This window comes from Schistocerca americana, chromosome X (genome assembly GCF_021461395.2).
Source record: "Schistocerca americana isolate TAMUIC-IGC-003095 chromosome X, iqSchAmer2.1, whole genome shotgun sequence".
Classification (NCBI taxonomy): domain Eukaryota; kingdom Metazoa; phylum Arthropoda; class Insecta; order Orthoptera; family Acrididae; genus Schistocerca; species Schistocerca americana.
Genome location: NC_060130.1, coordinates 818,047,442 through 818,062,812, shown reverse-complemented (window position 1 = coordinate 818,062,812; position 15,371 = coordinate 818,047,442). Strand labels below are relative to the sequence as shown.

At 38.8% G+C, this 15,371-nt stretch overlaps 1 protein-coding gene across 12 annotated transcripts in view; it reads left to right on the top strand.

Annotated features, from left to right (window-relative positions):
* The window catches only part of LOC124555503 (bestrophin-2-like), a 674,041-nt gene that overhangs the window by 401,094 nt on the left and 257,576 nt on the right, over positions 1-15,371 (top strand). The window contains exon 1 of one of the 12 annotated variants that reach the window (XM_047129431.1): positions 8,731-8,891. The exons of the other annotated variants lie outside the window; for them this stretch is intronic. Coding sequence (XP_046985387.1) covers positions 8,884-8,891 — 8 coding nt within the window. The 5' untranslated portion in view covers positions 8,731-8,883. Of the gene's footprint in view, positions 1-8,730; positions 8,892-15,371 lie in introns of those variants that run through there. 12 annotated transcript variants of the gene reach the window in all.

The following is a 15,371-nucleotide window of genomic DNA, read 5'->3' as shown; positions in this document are numbered from 1 at the left end:
AATAAAATTAAAAAGTACCTGTAGGCCTTGCAGTATTATTTCACCTAGGGAACAACAAAATTAAGAGCAGATGAAGAGCAGTCAAAGCTACGTAAATAAAAAAGACTGACGCCTATGTAGTGACTGGTTCTTGAGCACTTTTTCCCGTTCACCATGTCATTACTATTTGTATTCGCAAAGACACTTTTCACACTTCACGATTATTCATTCATGGCATGACACACGTGAGTACTTACAAGTAAACAAATGTAATAGGGCGATATATATAAAAAGGCGAGATTTTAAAAAGGTAAAATAACATTAAGTTTTAATTTATTGGTGCTGAACAACTTGTAATATGTATTCTTAGCTGGTAATCCATTTCACTTTCATCCAGGCTCAATTTTTCTACATAAAAGAATATGATATTTCTTTATGTTACGTAATTATATTTAACATTTGTAATATTAACATACCACTAGAGAAAAATGCACCAACATACCTGTAATACACTATATATCTTCTTCAGACCCAGTGTAGCAGTAAGGCAGGGGACGCCACACACTTTCCAAACTATTTTCCAGTATAAAACAAACTTCACAACAGACAACAATCATTAACGTGCGTCACAAAAGTAAAATGGCCGTAAACCTAGCAGAGTCAGTGCAAGGCTTATAAACACTTGTGGTGCTTCCCGTGGACATCTATGGAAGCTATGCTGCGCGCGCATCTGCTGTACAGCCTTCCAGGGAAATTACAGTTTATTTCAAGCTTGGGAAAATTATTTTAATTCAAGCTAAATTTTTACAGCTTGATGTAAACTGAGTAACAGGTTGATTTTTCCATCTTGAATTTTCAACTGAACCTAAACTCAATATCCACCTTGAAATAAGCTGTGTAACAGGATGACTTTTCAATCTTGAATTTTCAACTGAACCTAAACTCAATATCCACCTTGAAATAAGCTTGAGTGCTAGCTGGGTTTCCATTCTCTCCTGTGTGTGCCTCTCAACAATCTCTGATTCCACTATTTAGTGAGTTGTCTCCTATATTTTTAAATTATTCACAGAACTTTCTTTACTAAATTTACTCTGAGCTTACAAAAATCATGGGATATCTCTTAATATTTTTTCACAGTGCAGTGCAGCAACTTGATGTGGCATGGACACAATAAGTTGTTGGAAGTCCCCTGTAAAAATATTGATCCAGGCTCCCTCTATAGCCTTCCATAATTGTGAAAGCATTGCTGGTGCACAATTTTGTCTGCAGACTGAACTTCTGATTATCTCCCATAAATGTTTGATGGGATTCATGTTGGGTGATCTGGGTGGCCAAATTATTCGCTCAAATTTTCCAGAATGTTCTTCAAAACAATTGTAAACTATTGTGGTCCAGTGGCATGCTGCTTTATCGCCAATAAAATTTTTGCCATTGTTTGAGAACATGAAGTCCACAAATGGCTGCAAATGGTCTCCAAGTAGTTGAACATAACCATTTCTAGCCAATGATTAGACCAGCTGGACCACAAGACCCAGCCCATTCCATGTAAACACAGCCCACACAGTTACGGAGCCACCACCAGCTTCCACAGAGCTTTGTTTACAATTTGGGTCCATGGCTTCACAGTGTGTGTGCCACATTCAAACCCTACCACCAGCTCTTACCAACTGAAATCAGGACTCATACAACCAGGCCTCAGTTTCCCAGTCATCTATGGTCCAACCAGTATGGTCACAAACACAGGAGAGGTGCTGTAGGAGATTTGTGCTGTTAACAAAGGCACTTGTGTCGCTCATCTCCTACCATAGCTGAGTAATGGCAGATTTTGCCACACTATCTAAATGGGTATGTTCTGTTCATCATACATCCCACATTTATTTCTGTAGATTTTGTGTTGCTTGTCTGAAAGCACTGACAACTCTGTAAAAATGCTGCTGCTCTTGGTCATTAAGTGAAGGCCATCAGCCACTATGTTATCCGTGGTGAGAAGTAATTTCTGAAATGTGGTATTCCTGGCACACACTTGATGCTACGGACCTCAAAATATTGAATTTCCTAATGAATTCTGAAATGGAATGTCCCAGGTATTTATTGCCAGCTACCATTCTGTGTTCAGAGTCTATTAATTCCCATAGTGTAGCCACAATCATGTTGGAAACCTTTTCACATGAATCACATGAATTCAAATGACATCTCTTCCAATCCACTGACCTTTTACACCACGTGTATGTAATACTACCACCATCTGTATAAGTGCATATTGCTATCCCATGACTTTTGTGACCTCAATGTTTATCACTCTGTGAATCTTTTGAACATTACTGACAGGAGGCTGATAAGTCTATAGGTTTCTTTTTATGTTAGTCTGTCTCATTTCTTGTGAGGTTCAATATTAAACACTGCTCCAGAATCTGTTAATTACCTTAATCCATAATCATTCCATCAACAATTTAAGTTTCCTTTGTATGCACATTACAATGCTGGGCCATCAGGTGTCACCATGTGAACCATTCAATGAAACATCATCAATATGGGCTTTTGGAGCTGAAGGTCCACTCATGTACCTTTGAACATTTGCACAACACAAAGCTTTACACCTTGCCTGGACTTGTCAACACCAACATTGAACTGGTTGGACGAGTCTCGTTTCAAATTGTAATGAATGGATGGATGTGTACAGGTATGGAGATAACCTCATGAATCCATGGACCCTTCATATCAGCTGGGGTCTTTTCAAGCTGATGAAGGCTATGTAATGGTGTGGGGCACATGCAGTTGGGGTGATATGGGTTTCCTGATACATCTGGATGTGACTCTGACAGGTGACACATACGTCAGAATCCTCTCTGATCACCTGCATCCATTCAAGTCCATTGTGCATTCGGATGGACCTGGGCAATTCCAGCATGACAATTTGACACACCACATGTAGAGAATTGCTACAGAGTGGCTCCAGGAACACTCTTCTGAGTTTAAACACTTCTGCTGGCCACCAAATTTCCTAGACATGAACATTATTGAGCATATCTGATTCGCCTTGCAACGTGCTGGTCACAAGAGATCTCCTTCCTCTCACACTCTTATGGGATTATGGACAGCCCTGCAGGATTCATTGCATCAATTCCCTGCAGCACTTCTTCAGACATTAGCCAAGTCCATGCCGCATAATGTTGCAGCACTTCTGTGTACTCATGGGGGCCCTACATGATATTAGACAGGTGTACCACTTTCTTTGGCTCTTCAGTGTAATTTCATATCATTTCATATTCATTGATTTCATCCCCAGTGTTCCATTCATTTCATCTCAGTGCATTTTATTTATTTCTAATACTGATTATTATTTTACATCTATTCTCAGAATTCTCCACCATTTTTATGTGGTGAAGTCTCTTTGAAACAAATAACACCTTCCCATCCATCATTTTGTAAGTCAGATGAAACTGGAGGTTGCTGAATCCCATGATTGTGTATAGTGGAATTGAGGTGCTTTAAAATCAGAGCAGAATTTCTGATTCCTTTAGTCATCAAATTGCTTTAATGAGTTACTTCAATGGAATGTGCAACTGAAGTAGATGAGACTTCTCTTCAAATATTTATTTATTAATGACATAAAACTGAGTGTCAAATTTCTTATTGATGTGTGTTACTGTGTTCTTATTCACATGTTCCTATGATTTTCAGTTCAGTAAATGTCAGTTTTATTTTGCTCTTCTGCAGAGTCTTGTAATTCCACAATTCAGTCAAAATAGCCTAGTAACAAAAATGGTTTAACAGCTACATCATAGATTCCCTCCCTCTATCCTGTTAGTATCTGATCAATAATTATTTCTGGATGCTTTGTTACTCTTGAAACATAGGTAATTGATGGTGATATGCCATAAACATGCACAGTGATCTAATTTGACATTAGTGAAGATCTTCACAAATAAAGATATTTAATTTAGGCACAGATATATTGTTCATGGTATAATGTCTCTGTACCTTTCCAGTTTACATCCAAGACATGAACTCCTGGCTCAGAAAACCAATAACAACATCCCAACTCCCCAAATCTGATACATTTATCTAAAACTGTTTATGCTGTTTGGCATTATTTACAGCTATTTTAGCACACAAATAAACTAATTGAAAAGAGACTGCTATAATGTGATAAGTTTTGGTACTTATCTGCATTAATGAAAACTCAAAATTCTCCTGTAGGCCCAGTCATGTTAATTTTTGGTCATTATTCATGAAATTAAGACACTGTTTGCCAAAACTCCATTTATTATTTCTTCATATGATAACATTTTCAGAAAGCACCTAACAAAATACTTAATTTTCACTATACAACATAGGACTAAATATTTCTTCCTCACCATAGTAGCTTGTAACAAAAGAGGTCAGCGAGAGTACACAGTGTTTAAAACAACTGACATTCATGTTGCACATTTGAAATTTCAATAAAAATTGCAACAGGTGTGATGAAGGAAACGTATGTTTGACACTTATGAGACAGTTGAGGTAGTATTGGTGTGCCTTCTGGACTTGAATAGCCTCCTCCCTTTTGGACATGGAAGTTCAGTGAAAACAATCCTCTAGAACTACAGACAATTTTCAAAACAAAAATAATTTGTAGTGAATGTATACTCAATAAAGAACCAAAGAAACTGGTATACCTGCCTAATATTGTGTAGGGCCACCACAAGCACACAGAAGTGTCACAACACAATGTCGCATGGTCTCAACTAATGTCTGAAGTAGTGCTGGAGGGAACTGACACAATGAAAACTGCAGGACTGTCCATAAATCCAGAAGAGTATGAGGGGGTGGAGATTTCTTCTGAACAGTATGTTGCAAGGAATCTCTGAAATGCTTGATAATGTTCATGTCTGGGGAGTTTGGTGGCCAGTGGAAGTGTTCAGAGTTAGAAGAATGTTCCTGGAGCCACTCTGTAGCAATTCTGAATGTGGGGGGCATTGCATTGTTCTGCTGGAATTGCGCAAGTCTGTTGAAATGCACAAGGGACACGAATGGATGCAGGTGATCAGAGAGGAAGCTTACATATGTGTCATCTATCACAGTTGTATCTATATCTATCAGGGGCCCAATAATGCTCCAACTGTACATGCTCCACACCAGTACAGAGCCTCCACCAGCTTGAACAGACCTCTGCTGACATGCAGGGTCCATGGATCCATGAGGTTGTCTCCATATCCATACATGTCCATCCACTCAATACAATTTGAAATGAGACTTGTCCTACCAGACAACATGTTTCCAATCAACAGTCCAATGTCAGTGTAGATGAGCCAAGGCAAGGTGTAAATCTTTGTGTCATGCAGTCATTAAGAGTACACGAGTGAGCCTTTGGCTCTGAATGCCCATTTGGCAATGTTTTGTTGAATAGTTCACATGCTGACACTTGTTGATGGCCAAGAATTGAAATGTGCAGGAAACTGTTGAAGGGTTGCAATTCAGTCATGTTGAACGATTCTCTTCAGTCATCATTGGTCCCGTTCTTGCAGGATCTCTCTTTCGCCACAGTGATGTCAGAGATTTGATGTTTTACTGGATTTTTTGATATTCACAGTATATTTGTGAAATAGTCATATGGGAAAAGTCCCATTTCATTACTACATTGGAGATGCTGCGTCCCATAACTCGTGCGCCGACTATAACACCAAGTTCAAACTCACTTACATCTTGATAACCTGCCATTGCAGCAGCAGTAACTGACCTATCACGTGTGTCAGACACATATTGTTGTATATAGGTATTGCCGACCGCAGTGCCTTATTCTACCTGTTTGAATACGCGTGCCTATACCAGTTTCTTTGGTACTTCAGTGTATATTTGTGAGTAACATTTTAAATGTAGCCAAAAATGCAGTTTTGCTTTCTGAAATTAAGTTTTGATTGAAGATGGAACCTTCCAGAATCTCTAATTTTGTTTTCCTTCTTACTTTCAAGTAGATTTCTTTACATATATTAATTTTATTGAAGTTTCCTGCTGAACTGTAATCAACAAAGTGAATATGAGGTAAATCATAATAAATTCTCTCTAGTTAACTTTCAAATAAGGTATTGTTTGTTTTGAATGATTTCAAATTTTTCAGACTGTATTTCTTACAAAGTCTAAAAGAAAACCAAAGCTACTAGACACAGGTAGAATCTATTTATTCCTGTTTTTTTTTCTTTTTTTCTTTTTTTTTGTATTCAAAGAATGACAAATAGGATGACACCTTTCATTACGAAATATTATGTATACATTTGTTGAAAAAACCACTACTGAAAAGTTTACCTCCTGAAACGTTTACTCTTGAATTAAAAGTAGTGTGGTTTCTGCAGTAGTCTAGATTCCAATGATTCTTCAGTATCAATGTATCATGAATTACAAGTCTGAAACTATATAAAATATTAGGAAATGAGTATGATATTGGTCTCTTCATTTTGTCAACTTGGCCTATTTCCTGGTACCTCACAATAATCTGGATTAGTTTCAAAAGATGATTTCAGCAGCAAGAGACTTGTATATACACAACACAAACAATGCTCTGAGAGTATATTGCTGTTTCATGTCTAGTGCTGGTAGCTCAAAATATTTTTTCTTTATTCAATGAATTAAATGATTCTTAACTTTAAATATGTACCTTTCTTTCAGTAAACGTACGAGACTCACATTTAAAGGATGTTCTGCTATATTAGCATGCTAGTTCATATTAATTTAAAGCTATATATTCAATCAGTTCCCTTGCACCAGTATTCACTGAGTCAGATGCACCAATTGTCTGTATATCCAAATTCAGCTTATGGTTACTGGCTCTCTATTTGTCATACTCTAATATGTTTGAGGGCTGTTGAGCTAATGCTTTACGTCTTGGTAACTTCATTATCTTTGGATCTTTTACTAAAAAATCCTTCTGGTTATAATGGAGCTGTGTGTTTCACCTGGTTACTACACTACAGATTGTTACTTCCAGTACAGCATTCTCCTCCTCTTTTTCTGGTATTACTGTTGTCACTGCTGATTATGAGGATGTTTATATTACTACTAACATTGAGGATGTTGATACTGCTTCTCCTGCAGAAACTAGTGACTCATCCACTAGTGATGGAGATACTGCTGCTCCTGCTAACTACGCTGCTGCCCATTAAAACTGCCACACCAGGCAGGATAGTAAACAACCAAATTTTATTTGTTATACATTTAAATATAGGAAAAAGATTACATGATTAAATCTGTTATTGACTCAGAGACATACAGAGTGTGAGATTTAGTACAATAAGTCACCTCTGACATCAACAATGGCCCTGACCCAGTTGAACATCGAATCTGACTGAGCCTTATTGATAAATGTTTTTATGTCATTCCTTGCTGCTTCAGCTCCATGGTAGAGTTCATCAATCATAGTGGCTGGTGAGTGGTCATAAGTCAGTCTGTCAACAACCTGTGACCTGGTGTTTTCACTGAGTAAAATATGTGGAGAATGTACTGGGCAGAAAAAAGTTGCACACACTTTCTATCGAAATAAGTCAGTATGGCACAAGCTACATGCAGTTTGCATTATCATGCTGGAAGACAATGCCACAGAAACCTTGAAGATAGGACACAGCCACTGCTCTTAACACCAAAAATGCAATTGCTATTGAAACCAGAGGTGACTGACTCACGTACTTGACACCACCCATAGCACTACTCAAGATGCTGCAGCTGTACAGTGATAATGAATGTTTTCTGCTAGCATTTGTTCACCCCTGAGCCTCTGCACACAGAAAAAGGCACTGTAATGCTGTATGTACAACTGAGAGTCATTTTAAATGATGACATTCTACTGTTCCTTTATCCAGTGTTGTCATGTCTCTGCACTGCTGTATATAGGGAAGCCACAACAGTGGACACAGTGCTGCAGTTGTACAGCACTTCAAATGTTGTACCACTCTACATGTGGATACTTGTAAAGCTACAAAGAAGTCCATTTTCTGACTCAAATATCTGATGTGGGTGTTTTCATCTTACATGGCTGAGCAAACAATATCTCTCCTTTTAGACACTTGTCACATGTGGCCATTCAGATCCCACATTGTGTTGAGTATGGCCTTCTGAACCCATGGATCCCACATTTGCATGAAAATCATAGGGTCCAAATCAACAGTTGCTGGTAGATGTCACTCCTCCTTATACTAGCCATAACATGATCTTCTTACAGATCTTACAATTTGCAAATTTAATTTCTGAATGAGAAACCTACTGCATAATGTTTCACTTTGTATTTCACCTACTTTTGCAGGTGCACTGAAATGCAATCATTTGCATATCCAAACATCTTATACATTTTGTCCCAATTTGACATGTGTTCTGTGACACCTGCACAGTGTTGCAATTTTAATGGTTAACAATATACTTTCATTAATGTTGTTTCTAACTAATCTACTAGGAAAGATTTTGGTTCAAATACCAGCAGCTGACTATTTTCATAGTTTTGAGGTTCTCCTGGCAATAACCAAATTTAGCTGAACACTTCATTGTTAACGAACTATTTTCCACGCAAGCATTTTGTTTTATAAAGCCTGTAGATTACAATTCTTGCTGATATTGCAAGTTCCTGTAACTACTCTCTCATAGCTATGGAAACAAATTACAATACCATTCTTATTAAAGGCTGGAATTTCTTTACTTTTAATTTTGTTACCATGACTACAAATTATGCATAATTTTTCTCATGTGTAAATATTGTTTGTGTTCCCAGAATGAATTTTCCACTCTGCAGTGGTGTGTGCATTTTTGTGAAACTTCCTGACAGATTAAAACTCTGTGCTGGACCGGTCATCAAACCTAAACCCTTACCCATGAAGGCCAAGGGGAAAGGTGGTGTACCACTTTTACAGGACGTGCCAAGTGGATGTCAGGATTCATGGCAAAATCATGACCAGGTAAATGACATCCCATAAATTATGGGCAAGAATCTGGTGTAGTGGGTCATTGGGCGTACAGTTACATCAACCCAAAGGAAAGTCCACAGCTGAAGAATAAGACCGATGGCTCTTGTGGGATGGGATGGCGAGATTTCTACAGAATCAAGACTGATATCAGCACCAGCAACAGCTAGCCACACAATAACCTGTAAAGGATGGTGGTGTTGGCAAAAGCAAAACATAATGAGGACATATGGAATCTGCCAGTGTCACTTGTCCACTTTAGCCAACTAATTGTTCAAAAATGTGCACATATGTAACTCATTGAAAACCAGTATGCCTAAAATATGAGATATAAAAAAATTTATTCTCCTGATGTTACATTTATTGGCTTCTTCAACTCATAATCAAACTGTCACCTCTCACTCTAATCTAGAACTTAGTACTTTTTACAGAACAGTAGGTCACCACAACCAGATTTTGTACTCATATCTGTTGGCCTTGCTAAGTCATGACTAAATCATCATCTTCTGAACTAACCTAGACCTCAAACTAAGCTACAGATCTGTCTGTCACAACAACATACATTCAAAGAATAATATTCCTGCATGCTGTACTTTTTATGTAATTTTGTAGTGGTTGCATTAGCTGGTTGGGAATACTTGAGCCATTAGTTTGATTCCCTGTCTTGCAATTATTTACAAATTAACAGTTCTGATTTATGGAAGGTTCTAATACTTACTTGTTTATCAAATACAGCAACTTACCAGAACATACTAAAACATTTGATCGACTACCCTGTTTTGAAGCCAGAAGGAAGTATGAGTGAATCCACATTCTGAACATGGAAACTAGTTTTGAAACCACTTTATCTAATCTATCAGATGATACAGTACCATTCGTCTTAGCTGTATAATAAACTCAGACTACTCATCCCATGGAGAAACAACCAACAACCAACCTCCATATTGATGTGGCCAGAGAAATCCTGACTTCCTCTTCCATAACCAGAGGGGGGCAAATAACCAAGGTGTCCTCCCAAAACAAAACAGATCTGCAGCCTAATATCAGCCAGTGGCTGAAAAAGCCCCAGGCATCAGGTTACAGAACAGCATTGTTACCATGAATTTAAAACTGAAAAAATCCAAGAACCAAAATCTCATAGGGATAAAAAGAAATGGAAAAAGTAACATAAACCAAAATTTGATCTGACAGAAGTAACTAATCCACTCCCTTCCTCTCCGTATGCAGATGAACCTATGAACACTATCTGTTTCATAGTATCCAGATGCCTAGTAGTGAACATTAAGATGGGGTGTGCCAGCCAGTTTGGTTTTCTGGTGCCTTGACTTCTTCTGGGGCCACTGCCAGTGAGATGTCCAAATGTCTGCAAAGGAACGGCAGCCCTTCCTTCATCAAGAGTTGAAACCAGAGAAGGTAGTAATGTTGGACACAGTGGTCTTGGGCAAAGTCAACATTGCAACTCATGCCAAAGCTGTTTCATTGGGTTCATGTCAAGATTCATGGTAGGCCATTCATTTCAGAAGCATTATTGTCCACAAACAATTGCCTCACGTATGTTGCTTTACGACAGGGTGCATTGACTTTGCTGATACGAGCTATCACCATCTCGAAACTGGTGCTCTTGTGTAGACAATAAACAATGCTTTATAATGTATTCATATCCTTCCACATTTAGCGTTTTCTTAAGTGCAATAAGGGGACTACACCCTAACCATGAAACACACTCCCATACTGTAACACAACTTCCTCTGTACTCACTGTTGGCACTAAGCATGATGGCAGTTAACATTCTCTGAGAATTTGCCAAACCCAAACTCTTCCATTAGATTGCCAAATGACATAATGTAATTCATCACTCCAAATAACTCATTTATAGTCATCCACAGTTCAGTGTTGTTGAGTTTTACATTACATTAATTATCGCTTATCATTGACTACAGAAATGTGTGGTGTATGAGGAGTTTCTCAACCATTTTAATCCATTATTTGTAAGTCACTACACATGGCTATTGTGCTAGTTGGTCTACCTTTAACACTTTGGCATTAAAGAGTGATTCCTTTCAGTAGGTTTATGCAATTTTTTATGGTTGCCTTCCACAATGTTTGATGGTTCCTGTGTGTCAGTACATGACATCTGACTAGTCTTAGTTTAGCTTTGGTTGTTCTTTTGCTTTTCTACTTCACAATCATATCACCAACAGTTGGCTTATTTAGCTTAAGAAGTGCTGAAATGTCCCAGATGGATTTATTACTCAGGTGACTAGTCCATGTTCAAAGTCACTGAGCTCTCATGATCAACCCATTCTGCTGTTTCTGCTTCTCTACTAACCCCACAATAATTCCAGCCTCTTTATATACAGTTGGGTCCACCTCTTGTGACATGTGATGGTCAGTTCCACATTTACAAAGGAGTATCCATGTACTTTCAACCAAATAGCATATTGTCTCACAGGAGATGCAGGAATAACCAGCAAATTAATAATACCCTCTCACACTTTTGCTGCCTTTGAAATCCCATTTTTCAAAAGTACTTCAATAGAACTATAATTATTATTATCACAATCTAGGAGAGCTCTGTCCACTGAAGGTCATTTACCCCACTGTGTGTGTTCAGTATAAGTGTTGAAGTTGTCCAGATGTGCAAGAAGTTACTGTGGCTTTCGCAAAAACTGAGGAAGTAGCAAGAGAGCATCTGAATAAATGCTGCTTCACACCACACTAGAAGCAGTAGCCATCTATGTCCAACTGTTTGTCAGAATAACAACACATAACACTGACCTCCTCCTGACAGAGAATCACTTACCAAGAGACAGCAGATCTTATGGAACAACTATCCTCATCTTTTAGATTATGTATTGGGTGATTTTAACCCTCAAAGTCTCTTGTGAGCAGCATCACTAAGATGAACAAGAGGTCAATCATTACAAAGACAGCTCTCTGAATTTGATCTCTGCTTGCTAAACACAGGAGCTATAATAAATTTTAGTGCAGCAGAATGGGTTGATCATGAAAGCTCAGTGGTTTTGAACATGGACTAGTTACCTGAGTAATAAATCCATCTGGGACATTTCAGCACTTCTAAAGCTGAATAAGCCAACTGTTGGTGATATGATTGTGAAGTGGAAAAGCAAAAGAACAAATGCAGCTAAACCAAGACCAGTCAGACCTAATGTACTGACAGACAGGAATTGTCAAGCATTGTGAAGGGCTCCTGTAACTGAATGGAACATTCGTGGGGAGGTCTGTGATAGCAACTACTTCCCTATTGTACTATTCCTCCCGAGTTGAGCAATAAAAAATTTGTGCTATGCTGGACTCTTAGGTAAGCTGAATGGTAAGCTAACACCTCCAAAGTGCACTTCAGTGTGCACCAGGAGAACATAATTGATGGGTTGGTACAATATGCTACTGCTGTGATCATACACACTGCAGACACCACAATCCCCTTCTTTTTGGCTCCTCTCTAGTGGAAATGTGTAACATGGTGGCTTCAAGAGATGAGAGAAATGATTAGAAAATGTATAGGAGCACTCAAATGTCATAAACACCACTCATTAATGAATGACTTAATTTTGTTCAAATGTTTCTAAAGAAAAGTAATATTTTTAATAAAGAAAGGAATATTAGGAACAATATGTGTTTTCTGTGAAGATACACACCCCATCCTCTCAAGTACTGGCTCATTTACACTGTATTTGTGCCCACTGTATGCCTGCGAGAAACTCTGGTATCTCTGCCAGTGCAGACACTGACACTGACCCCCAGAATTTTCTGAACTTCAACATCACACTTTTGCAGCAATGTATGGTTCCAACAATCGCTCCCTTCTCTTGAAAATTTCTAATGTGTGGTAGAATGCGACACTTCATCGTTCTGCTCTTAACACCTATAAACTTATGATTTCCATTTTAGTGAAAGGAATGCTCAACAGCACTTTAGCTTTATGTTCTCATACTCCCTCAAGAACTGGCCATGGTGGCAGTGCGGTTCTAGGTGCTGCAGTCTGGAACTGAGCGACCGCTACGCTCGCAGGTTCGAATCCTGCCTCGGGCATGGATGTGTGTGATGTCCTTAGGTTAGTTAGGTTTAAGTAGTTCTACGTTCTAGGGGACTGATGGCCTCAGATGATAAGTCCCAGAGTGGTCAGAGCCATTTGAACCATTTTTGAACTCCCTCAAGACCCAACAAAATAAAACATCAAATGCTAGGACACCTCATCAGTGATTGTGTTGGCTATACATATATGTACACTGGTGGACATGAGCATCACTCTCCAGTGTGTGTGTGTGTGTGTGTGTGTGTGTGTGTGTGTGTGTGTGTGTGTGTGTGTGTGTGTGAATGTGCACTGTATTCACTGCAGTACCAACAGCCATATCCAAAGCTATACAGCACATCAGAAACCAGACTTTCTCATATGCAGTGATTCCTTGAGTGGACTACAGGCAATAGAACAATACTACTCACAAAACTGCCTTGCTCCCCAACAAATTGTGACAAATTAAAAAGGGACTATTAAGGAGAATCAAGCTTCACTCTGAGCCTCTTGAAAACAGTTCATCTATATATTTTACTTACGTATCAGCCATACTAGACTTGAACATGAAATCGTCTTCCGACAAGAGGACCCTCATATTGTATGTGTGGAGCACCCCTAACAATGTCTCATATCCTCATAGAGTGCATCACTCTGGATTATCTGCAATGTGAGCTTAAGCTAAATATATCATTATCTCATTTTTAGCTAGCTATAATAAAACTGTCAACAGTGTTTTACGTTTCTGAAGAGAAAGTGTACAATACAACAAAATTTAGTGTGAACTCATCTGCAATATTAGAGGGGGCAGGCGTAGATGGAATGAGTTTCACTGCAGTTCTGGCCCTGGGAGACCTGGAGCTATGCTCAACCATCAGACCAATGCATATGATGATTTTTACCCCCTTTTTTGCTGGCCAGGATCCAATGAAATGAGTAATTGGATTCAGTTGTCTTGCTGTACACAACAGATGTGATGACAAGATGTGCCTTGCCAAGATCTACTTTTACTTGGATGGTACAATAATTGACAGAACAATAATGAAAAGCTAAAGGGCTGTGACAGTCATGGGCAGAAATTGACAAACATTTGGTGTCAACCAGCAGCAGATCCTTGTAGCCAAAGAAATTTGAAGAACAGAGCCTCATGTCAGAGGGAGATGACACTTTTGTATATATTAAGCGTTTTGGCACTATCTCATGTAGTGAACTTGGATATGATGAAACCCAACAAAGTGTCAAACTTAACGAATGGAGTGGGACAGCATGTCTATCAAGTTATTCTTTTGAAGGATGGAACCACAGTAGAAGACTCCATCGCCAACTCAAGAAGATATTAACTGATCTCTACAAGGGAGATCAACAATGAGAAATGCAGTCAGAAACTCTGGGCATATGTGGCTACAATCAGACAGCACCTGATATTCTTGAGGACACAGATACATTTGACTCCTTCACCGGTTCAATCCGTAAGCAGAAAAAGAGACATTTGGAAAATGGAGGACAATAAACTAGTATGTTTCCATTATAGACACCCTGGGTATGTTGTATGCTAGTCTAAAGAAAGGAAGATGGCTGCAGGCAGCCTGAAGAACAAAGCCTATCAGTAGAACCAACATGCTGTAGGCACTCTACATTGCTATGCAGAGGTTCCAGTCACTTGCCCATATTGAAATAAGTAAAATTAATGAGCAACAGTCTATGGAGGTGAAACCACAACAAATGAAAATTCTAGAATTACTGTCACTAAGATGTCAGGAAATGACATTGACATCATCCTTGATGACCAGTCTGTCCAAGCATCATTTTCTGTTGTATCAATTCTTATCATCAACAGCTGAAGAATATTATGATCTGACACTGAGAGGCCATTGTGCTGAATATTGCAAATATAAAATGCATTCAGCTAAGGGAAACTGTGTTACAAAAACAACTATCAGTTACATAAAAGAGCTATTCAAATTTATTGTTTTATCAATGCAGCCATAATGTTATCCTTACATGGAACTTTTCACAGGAATCACAAGCAGTCATAGGCCGTGGAAAATTTTTGATCCAAATTGGCACAGCTACTTCAGCAAATTCACATGATGATGAAACTTCCTGACAGATTAAAACTGTGCGCCAGACCAAGACTCGAACTCGGGACCTTTGCCTTTCGCAGGCAAGTGCTCTGACACCATGTTCAATCACATCCCAGAAATGTTCAGTGGCGTTCAGATCTGGTGAGTTCAGGACCAGCACATCAATTGGAACTCCCCACTGTGTTCCTTGAACCACTCCATCATGCTGCTGGCCTTGTGGAATGGCGCATTATCTTGTTGAGAAATGCCACTGCTGTTGGGAAACATGATTGTCAAGAAGGGGTGTACGTGATCCGCAACCAGTGTATGATATTCCTTGTCCATCATAGTGCTTTGCACAAGCTCCACTGGACCCTT